The sequence below is a fragment of the Gadus chalcogrammus genome, chromosome 21 (genome assembly GCF_026213295.1).
Source record: "Gadus chalcogrammus isolate NIFS_2021 chromosome 21, NIFS_Gcha_1.0, whole genome shotgun sequence".
Lineage (NCBI taxonomy): Eukaryota > Metazoa > Chordata > Actinopteri > Gadiformes > Gadidae > Gadus > Gadus chalcogrammus.
The window spans coordinates 4,964,311-4,974,995 of NC_079432.1; the positions used below are offsets into that span (position 1 = coordinate 4,964,311).

Consider the following 10,685-nt stretch of genomic DNA (forward strand, 5'->3'; position numbering starts at 1 on the left):
AGCCACACTATTATGCAATAATGTAATGCACGAGTACATTGTGATCGTAAGGGCCCCCGAATTCCCCGACGGTACATCGGAGATGCCTGTGCTCACAGGGTACACACACCTCTGTGTGTGCCTCTTCCAGCGAACACAATGTACTCAACTTGCCACACGACCGCGGTCACGTTTCTAGGCCTTGTGCCAGCTCGTCGGCCAATCAGGAACGAGGGAATCTAAAGAGGGCGGGTACGACGCGCCTAAAGAAAGCAGCGGTTCTACTACTACACCACAAGCCCCGCCCATTGTTTTCCAAATATGGCAAGATGAACTACAAAGCGTCTGGAGCACGGTGTGTTTCCTCCTGCGATTCTGCGCCCGGAAACATTGTTTGACTGTGTTTTAGAGAGACAAATGAAAGCCACAGTCGCTTATTGGTTCCAACGCCGTTACTAAAGGTAACATTGAGTCGGGTGCATCTCGGGTGGTGATCCGGTGTCACCGGTGGTGTGTGCTGAGGTTCTCGTGGACCGCGCCGCGGAACACCGAGTCCTAGTAGCTGAATGAGCGTGAGCACTGCTGGGATAACAAGGAAGAGAGGTTGGGACGGAAAGGTGTTCTTTTCTGCAACTTCCAAGTAGACATTGGTGTGTAGAACAACCCGTTACATCGGAAGGGCCTTTAAGTGTTCCGACGTTTCCGTTTGAGCTGTTTTTGAGAGATGTGCTTTGTTTGAACTTTTGCTATTCATCATAGATCCGATAATAGTGTGTAGGATGATACCAAAAACTGTCAATGGAAGTTGAAATTAGACTGGGCAAATTAAGATACCTTTTTCTCCCCATGCATGTTTTTGTTTAAATGTACCAATATAACTTTCTCATTCAAGGTCGCATTCTAATCTAAAAGTAATTGCATGGCATGTTTTTGCAACTGCTTGAGCAAACACAACAGCGTAGTCTGTGTCTTGGTATTCAAATTCCAGACTGACATGCAAAGATACCAACTCTGACCTGTTTTCTTATCAGGTGTAGCCGTGGGAAACACTGATGTATATCAGTGGTGACCTTTCAAGCGCGTAAAGCCACAGATGAGCACAAGACGGAAGACGCAAAGCAACCACAGGGCCATCAACAAACTCCGAACCATGTCCGGTAGTTCCCGGGCGGAATCTGAAAGAGACTCGGGATTCTCCGGTATGTGTGGATCTGCTTCTTTAATGACTAATTCCGGGCACAATACAAAACGCACAGCTGCTCACTGTGTACATTTTCAACTGCAGCTGTTAATAGAGCACTGTGTGTGTTCTGTTGTCTATGTGATTGTCCTACTGATGTCTGACGTGCTATGTTCCTGTTATGTGCTGTATGTGAATGTGACGTGTGATGTTCCTTTTATATGTGCTGCAGAACAAGAACCTGCTGGAAATCAGCTTCATGCTGTTAATTTTTTTAATTGTAACGTTGAACCTTTTAATACTTTCCTGTATAATAAAAATATAAATAAATACTACAGCATCAGACATCAAAACATTTCTGAACGAGAACGTTTCTAAACACGCCAAGTCAACCCAGGGAATATCTCTGCATAAACCGTTTTATCGGTTTGGTCCACTTTTGCAAAGCATATAAATATCAGCCCCTAGAGTCAGCTAATTGGGGAAAACTTTCATAGTGTGCAGGTTCAGGCAGCACAGATTGCTATAAGCTAACACTTTGCCACTTCCCGATGTGTAGATACGAGCTCGGAGCCAAACAGCACCAGGGGAACCACAGACTCTGAGGACTTGACTCATTGTGTCCCACAGCAAGGGGCAACACTGGGGTCGGGCTCTGTGATCTCACAGCTGGCAGTGGTGGGAGGGTCATCCTACCCCAACATGTCTCCCATGATCATCATGAACAACGTCTTGCTCAAGCAGGTAGTCCTACAGCACAACGTTGTCCATAGACAAACCAGTTTTATGTACAATTATTTCTAATTTAATTGCTGCCTTGCTTTTAATCGGTATTGCGAATACACAGTGGTACATTCTTAAGGAATAAATACATAATAATTTCATCAGAGGGATCATGTGTATCTTTCTGAAAATGGAAATAACTAATAACACGGTCCTAACTGCATGGGTCCAGTCTTTAATTAGTGATGCTAGTAATTATTAAAGGGATTTTCTTTTTTTTTTTTTTCAGAATATTTCATACAAAGTTTGAACCCACCCTGTGAGATCAGTGGGGTGCAGTGGGGACATTATCTAATTAATTAATTAATTAATTAATTAATTAATTAGTTGATTAAATAATCTTTGTGTGTTTCTCTGGCCCTTGCAGTCTAGCGACCCCCCAAAGCCTCTGAAGCCCTGGGGCTTCAGGCCTGCGGTGGAGGGGGTCCTGCCGGTGGTCCCGCCCGCCCAGGTGGTCTTCATCCAACCGATGCTCTCCCACCCAGCGCCCCCTCCCCATAAAGACCCCCACTCCTCCAGACACAGGCGCCCCAAGAAGTACCTCCCCGTCCTCAAGTCCTACCCCAGGATAGCCCCCCACCCCGGAGACAGCAGCTCCAGCTCCTTGGGTAGTACTGGCACTGCTTCTTCGTCGTCCGCCTCTTCCACGTCTTCGTCGTCCTCCTCTTCCTCAAGGTCAAAAAGTGGCACTAAAATGACCTCCGGCCACTGGGAGCACTCTCACCGAGGCAAGCGTCACCATCAGAAGAAGAAGAGCCAGTCTGGAGGTGGCGCTTCCCCGTCGGGGAGCACCGCTACCGCCCCCGTGTCCCCTCGCGCCCTACCACAGAAGCCCCTCCCCTCGGTGGAGAGCGAGCGACTCGCGCCGTCGGTGACCGCCCCGCCCACCTCAGAGCCCAGGGAGTCGCCGCCGGTCGCCCCGACGACGCTCCAGACGCAGACGTTGACGGTCACCACGACGACGCTCCAGACGCGGACGTTGCCGGTCGCCACGACGACGCTCCAGACGCGGACGTTGCCGGTCGCCAAGACGACGCTCCAGACACAGACGTTGCCGGTCGCCACGCAGACGACGCAGGTCGCCCCGACGACGCTCCAGACGCAGACGACGCAGGTCGCCCCGACGACGCTCCAGACGCAGACATTGCCGGTCGCCCCGACGACGCTCCAGACGCAGACGACGCTGGTCGCCCCGACGACGCTCCAGACGCAGACGTCGTTGACCAGCTGCGACCCGAGGCCCACGGGCCCGGGCGCCGACCCGGACCCCGAGACCAAGAGGATGCGCTTCTGCAACACGTACAACATCCTGAGCGAGTCGGGCCTGCTGGACATCACCCTGAAGACCAAGGAGCTGCAGCGGCAGAACCGGCACACGCAGGGCGAGCTGGACCGCCTCAAGGAGCACACGGAGCTCTTCATCCAGGCGCTGCTGAGCGGCGACCCCGGAGTCATCCTCAGGCTGCAGACCCGCCTGCAGGAAGAGGAGGAGGAGGAGGAGGAGGAGGAGGAAGAGGACCCAGAGAGAGGGGGAGACACCGGGGAGTGCGACGCCGTGTAGGACGACTAAGGATTAAGGGGGCTAGGGGGGGGGGGGTAATCCACTAGACAACATGAGAGAGTGCTTGGCTTCACAAGGGAAACAGCTGGACCGGAATAAATGTGTCCCGCGATCCAACACCCGCCCCGTGGCACCTCTGTATACCCCAGACTGCTGTGACCTACATATAGTCCGTCGCCCGCTGGCTGTTGGAGTGCCGGACGGCTGGAGCACGTGTTCAAGCCTTGGCACCTCTAATTGTTCAAGTGAGGCCTGGAGGGTTTGTGTCGCGGGGACCAAAAGGGCAAAGAACACATGGGACTGCACTTATTTCGTCCGACATTGAGCATAGATATGGTGATTAGCATTGTGCTATTTCTAAAGGGTTGCCTGTGATCGTGACAAAGTAAGGTAATGCGTACTGTAAGATCGGTTTACTGTTGTCGATATGAAGCTCTCGTGTGCTAGTCATTGTAGCTTCCAGATGCATTCACCTGTTGACACCAAGACTTTTTTTGCAGGCCTAATATTTTTTAAATGCCTCATTTCATATTTATATAATTGATATGTACATTTTTATATCGATCTCGCTGTTGTTTTCGGTGATGAGTCCAGCCCGTGCCTTAGTGACTGACTGAATGGGATCAGTGACGACTCTAACATCTCTAAACGAGAGCAATGTGTGCCTGATGTGTGGGACTATTTTTGACAGTTACAGAGTATTTTATGTGGTTAACTGACAATTTGGTGTATAACTAGAATTTTTTTCGTGTTAGGACGGCAGATGCAATACCAGAAAATGGAAACCAAAAAATATTCTTGAGCTCTGAACATACAGTCCATGGGTTCCTCCATGTGAGAAAACGTTCAACAATTCATACAGGTCCATAGCTTATTTTATTCTTTCATTCATATATCAATGGTGTGAATGAGAGTGTGATTCTACAATCTTTTTTTGAGGTTCGATTTTTGTTCCTGACATGTAGCAACTTGTTTTAGTACTGTATTTTTCCAGTTTTGAGTACATCTTAAAAATGCAAAGACAATATAACTTCATGAGGAAATGGCTGCCAAGACAGACAGCTCCACTGTACTTTGATTTAAGAAATCGTGTTTCATTGCCTCACAACAAACATCCATCTGCAAAATGAACTAATCTCAGCTTTTTCTCACAAACAAAGGCTATACTTCCAGAAGGTTGTGGTGCTCTGGCTGAGACATATTTATTTTGTTATATTTCAGTATGTGAATTTATCATATCTTATTAACTGGAATAAGGTGCAAAGCTAATACAAGGAGGATGAACTGCCATATAAGTGTGTCCATCCCCAAGCAACATCTTTATAGGTATTTGAAATACATACTGGGTCAGTAGAGTCTGCCAAACCCACAGCTACAAATACGTAGATATTGAATTTTCTTTTGCGCTTCCACGAACAATGAATTTGTCTCTTGTCTTAGTTTAAAAGGCGGCGTAGCAACTAGGTCCTTAATGTCGTGGTAATAAAAGAAAGACAGGCTCTATCTTTCCTCTAACCCATGGGCTAGCATTTAGAATAGATTTACGATGATATAATATACAATGCTATACTATTAAGGGGTGCTTGGAGGTCTGAAGACCCGGTTTGAAACGGAAGATCTGTGTGAAGGATCATCATGCACATAAGAATTCCTCTAGCACGGACAATCATTTAATTAAACCCATTATAATCTAATGCAGATGCTCAATGGATACCCCTCATCCCCTCCCTGCTCCTGGAGGACATGTGACTAATCCTATGGACAAAAAGACATGAGCAGTAATTATTGGAATGGGACAAATAGATAATCAAGGTCATATGACCCTTCATAAGGCTTTATGTGGACAGTCGTTGCCATACATTAACTATTTTCAAGGTCTTTTTAAATTAATTTTGTGTGTTTGGATAACAAGGTTTTTTATGATATTTTGCAGTGCATATTATGCATTTTGGTTAATATTAATTGCTCTATAAAGACTACAAGTAGTAGTTAATTTTTCTATTTATTTTTCATTGTCTAAACTAATGCAATGTGTTTGTGCCTCGAATAAATGGTCTAGATAAACAACTCATTCATCCATAAGGATTGTGGCCTCACTTAAACGTTTTTGCTTTGTTTTTGGTTTATTAGATTTGATGAACCCTTCCTATTTCTAATGTACTGTTACTGATGTACTGAAAATTATTTGATCTTGTTTACAGGAATTTCTTAGCTGTCCCCATACAATTCAAAGCCTTGTTTTATGAGTATGGCTGTCGAAGAGTCTACCAACTGATCTGCACAAGAGCCAGATACATTGCAGATTTCTGTTTGTCTACGCATTTTTTCTGTATACAATGTACCGTACATTCTTTACAATGAAAATATGCTGTGTGTGTGTGTGTGTGTGTGTGTGTGTGTGTGTGTGTGTGTGTGTGTGTGTGTGTGTGTGTGTGTGTGTGTGTGTGTGTGTGTACTCGCCTAACTATCCAACAGTGGACTTCGGCGTCGTAACACCTTCACCAACAGGGTGAATAATAATAATAATACTTTTAATTTGGATGACACTGTTAGCTATGACAAAATGACACAAGTCCCTTCTTAGATAGCATGGAGCGACATTCACACTCCTGCTTTTATGAAAAGAGGAAATAACTATATATATACATATACATATATATGTATATATATAATGTAAGGGAAAGAAAGTAATATCAACTAATGTAATAATTTGTCAAACTTGATTTGTTAGTGTTTTTAGGAACAGAATAGTCTAACAAAAACCTATCTATTCATTTGTATCAATGCAAATGATAAACAAATACAATTAAAATACAATATGGGTCTAGATCTTTGAAATTTTTCAATCCCCAAATTAGCCTTAATTTACCATTTTACAATGTACTCTATTTTTAAAGAAATGCATTTGAATTGTTGATTTGCATCACAGGAAATGGTCCACACTTGTACTGTATGGAAGGACAGGGGTCTACTGTTGGTTGATACATAATGACAGAAGTTCCCTCTTAGATAGCATAGAGTGACATTCACACTCCAACATGGATGAGTAAGGAATTTGAATGGTAACAATTCCGTTAAATCCTCGTCATCGTTTTGATAGTCTCACTCATGGCCGATCAGTGTGTTCTTTCTGATTAGCTCTTAATTGAGATCACCTGTCACGCACCCCTTTATTAAAGGTCAACACAATTGGTTTGGTTTACTTTTCGCATCGGCCTGTGTCAATCGAGGTTGAGTTTAGTGAGGGTTGAAAGTTTTCGATCTAGATTGTAGATCACTATTTTTTACTTTATACAAACTGAAAGTATGCGTTATTGCGTGTTTGTTTTTGTGGGCATTTGACTGAACAGCCCAGACAAATATTGCTACCAACATGGCACTTCGAAACGGACCACCGCAGTGAGTAAAAGTTATTTTCCTTTATTAAATGTTGACGTTTTTGGGCTGTCTCCTCAGACACAAGCCATCAGTATCCCTGCTCTTTGCACCTTGACATGCATGTCACCGCTGTTTGTTAACCTAGCTTTGCTGATTTGTATCTTGTGATGTGTGTGTTTTTCTTAACAGGTGTTAGATGACTGACAAGATCTATGGGGGGGCCCCCTTTGGGCCCCCCCATACCAACTTAGTCTTCAAAGGAATCTAGTGCCATGGGACTCCAGTGTCTTTAAAACATCCTCGGAATACATGTGTATGAATGGTCCACCGAAGGGTTGATCTGGAAGCCACCACGGTCCACACAGTAATCTGCTGCGTGGGCCGTAGTGGCTTCCAGAGCCATCTTTCGGTCTTGGTCAGGATTTGTTACAGTTGCCCTTCAATGTAGCAGGCTACGGGTTTCTGAAGAAGCCTGCTTTACGTAGCATTGGAGTACAAATATTGTGCAAAATGCTCATGTAATTGCACTAGCACTGGTAACCTGTAGATTAGCTTAGTTTAACGTCATTCGGTGCTGTCTGTCAAATGTGTGGCTTAATTTAAGTCCACAAGGCCCTCTGGTAAACCACGTTGGAACACCCCTGGACAAGGTGATTCGTCACTGGGTGTGTGCTAGTTTTGTTCCATTTTTCACTAGTTGGTTAAGGTTTGGTAGAATTGTTTGGATGCTAGCGACGTGATGGCGTATGTACAAGAGCCTACCGTGGCCAGGCCACAGTTGCGACGGCCACGGCCAGATGGCCTAGTGTGAGTGCAACCTTGATTGCATTTGTATACTGTTTACCATTGGATGTTTATGCAATTTGGCTTAATTCATCCGCTGTAAAGCTGCATTTGACTATTCCAGGGTCGTTTTGTACAGGCTTTAAATCGACCATGTTGACTAGTTTGTGGGAAGTTTTTTTTTTTTTTTTTTTTTACCCTTGCTTACAATCCAACGGTTGCGACCATTTATGCAACTGGGCTGTGAACCTTGCAATTCTAGTTGCATATTTGTACACTCAAGCTTGTCCATTTCTATCGCCATCACTAACACTAGCTTCAGCATTTCCTTGTAGGCCATTAGCTGACTTGTGTATTGGAGCAATGATTTGGGTATTTTAAGATGCTTGAAAACCTAAAATAAAGCAAAATGCGTGTCTGGTGGTGTGCAAGAGCCAATTTGTTGGTTTGCAGTAGTCGAGGAGTTGCCGTAGGTCGTAAGCCATCTGGAGGTTGTGGCAATGGAGGCTTGTGGTAGATCTGCCATCCAAGAAAGGTTAATTCTTCTGAAGCATGATTAATAGTTTAGTAAATTGAATCTATTCATATAGAACTATAAAATCCAAGACTGCAGCCAGTAACTTGGATCGCAATATGTGGAAAGTATTAGTCTTCATTTGTAACAACAGAATAATTAACATGACTGACTGGGTTTCTTCCATTTTCTAACTAGGGGGACTTGACTGGTGAGTCTACTGGATTAATCAGTAGCGGTACTTTGCCCAACAGATTTGATGGCATGACTATAGGGTGACAAAGACAATTATTCCCTGCCTATCAAAAGAGACTTCTAAAACATCTGCTAGAACAGTTCCTATACTTTTTGTATAATTTGGTCATGCTGCAAATTTACTTTTTGTAGTTGCTCCATATTTAGTTCTTTGACAGCCTCACCTGCTAGAAAAGTCTATTCAAATCGGCTAAATATAATGAACTAAATTAATAGCCATGAAATGTTGTCATTCATACTAATGGCAAATACCCCCTTTCAGTTGGTGGTTCAACACTGATGTCTCTCTAGGCTTGAGGGAGAGCTCACACATAAATTACACAAATGTCCTGGAGCAATTGGGAATACACTTTTATTTAGTCTACCTGACCAGGGACATCTTTGAACTATAGGTCACCTAACCCAAACTTTTCACTCTTGTTAGGTTGTCCTTTTCTCTTGTTTTAACCCGAAAGGGCTGAAAATATCAACATTTCAGGTATTCTGTTTGGATAATGTGCAAAACTTGTGGCTTCACTAATAAAAAAAAAATTACGAATGTATTTTTCTTAATGTGGTTAAACTATTTAAAGATTTGTATGCAAAATATTTCTGCTCAATTTGTGGTCAATGAAACTCAAAAAATTGTATTTGATAAAACACAACTATGGGTTAAAGATATTTGCTTTGGGCATCTTTTGATATTTTTAGAATCTAGCTCCATTGCCGTTAGAAATGGTGTCTCCCAGTACTGCAAAGTGCTTCCACAAGTTTAAAAAAGAATGGGCAGAAAAGGAACTGCCAACTAAATCTATTTAACATGGGTAGAAAGTTTCCATGGAAGCTCTTGGCTGCTGGTTCCCAACACAGCTCCACTGTTAGCCTGTGACCTTGCGTTTAACTTTTTTGGACTTTTGGTCTCTTTCAAAAAAGAGAAATGAACTGGTTAATACAATAAACAAGACATTTGAAACTTCAGCTACATTTTTATCTATTTGTACTGCCTTTGATTTCAACCCGTGACATGTTTGTCAGGTGATAACTATGTACCTGTGACCGCATATCATGGTATCATTTTGAACCGTTTGTGGATATTGCATTAAATCCCTATGCTTGAAACTTTTCAATAATGCATATCAAAGAAACAATGGAATGAAATACATAGTTCAAGCAATTTGTGGGACTTGGCTGCTTTTACATTATTACTCATTTTGGGGGTTATTTCAGTCTCTCCAAACTGCAGGTCGTGCGAAGAATCATGGGAATATTCTATAAATGTCTTGATATCATCTTTCGTCTCAACACTTCTGCTGCAGCCGCTTAAAGTCTCACTCCGAGAACCTTAAAATATGAATCAATCCATTAGAAGTATGAAAATATCTTCCCGGTGGCGTAACGGGGCAAACAAGGTGTGCTTTGACATCTACGTTTTGAGGCGATTGCAACAGTGCCACACATGATCATATTTGAATATGTTTCGGGGTAGTAATTAGCTGTCGATTTTGGAGGCCTTTATCAATAATGACCAGCTATAGATTTGCTTCCCGATGGAGATTTCTGACAAATTACATGTTATTTAGCATCTACACGTTAAGCTGAGTCCAATGAGATCAAGCTCGCCCTCTTGCTACACCGAGATCATCGAGATGGTACATGTATTTTACATGTACCATGTAAAATACATGTTACCATTTGCTAGAGTGTCATGCTTGGTGTCTTTGGACTCAGCTCAACGTGTAGATCACTGATCACGTTTCAATAGATTAAATAACGTGACAGTGTCATGTATTTTCGTGAGACCGGGTTGAAATATCGCTTAAGTATTCAAGTCCCCTCTTGGCAACTTCTTTAAAAGAAATCAAAAAAACACATTTGAAGTTATATTATGACAAAATAACTTAAAACTAAACTCTGTATTATGTTTTTGTATTTTTTAAATGACCAGAAATAGAGGTCCACACTTGGTCGATGAAAACCGATAGTCCCCTGTTGGTAGGGTAAACGTGTGTGTGTGTGTGTGTGTGTGTGTGTGCGTGTGCGTGCGTGCGTGTGTGATTGTGTCTGTTGTGTCTTTCTGTCTGTCTGTCTGTCTTTCTGTTTGTCCATCTGTCTGTGCCTACTACTACTTTCAACTCAATATGAAATATTTATTTCTGATATTCAGAGTAGGACACAAATAAAACTAAAGCATTTTATTACATACAGTACATCTGCAATATCTGTCATTGTGCGCTTGTATCAATCTCAACCATTCCGGTTGAATTTTAGCTGTG

At 43.1% G+C, this 10,685-nt stretch overlaps 1 protein-coding gene across 1 annotated transcript; it reads left to right on the top strand.

The window, feature by feature from the left end:
* Positions 1 to 119: 119 nt before the first annotated feature.
* On the top strand, positions 120 to 3,662 carry cipcb (CLOCK-interacting pacemaker b). The gene is made up of 5 exons (XM_056581877.1): positions 120 to 440; positions 1,011 to 1,178; positions 1,719 to 1,903; positions 2,310 to 3,451; positions 3,653 to 3,662. The coding sequence occupies exons 2-5, from the start codon at positions 1,073 to 1,075 to the stop codon at positions 3,660 to 3,662; spliced, it is 1,443 nt and encodes a 480-aa protein (XP_056437852.1). The 5' UTR covers positions 120 to 440; positions 1,011 to 1,072.
* The last annotated feature ends 7,023 nt before the right edge of the window (positions 3,663 to 10,685 follow it).

Coding starts and splice junctions, on each gene's coding strand:
- cipcb (XM_056581877.1), top strand. CDS start 1,073: ATGAGCACAAGACGGAAGACGCAAAGCAACCACAGGGCCATCAACAAA. Junction 1,179..1,718: donor AAGAGACTCGGGATTCTCCG/GTATGTGTGGAT, acceptor CCCGATGTGTAG/ATACGAGCTCGGAGCCAAAC. Junction 1,904..2,309: donor ACAACGTCTTGCTCAAGCAG/GTAGTCCTACAG, acceptor TGGCCCTTGCAG/TCTAGCGACCCCCCAAAGCC.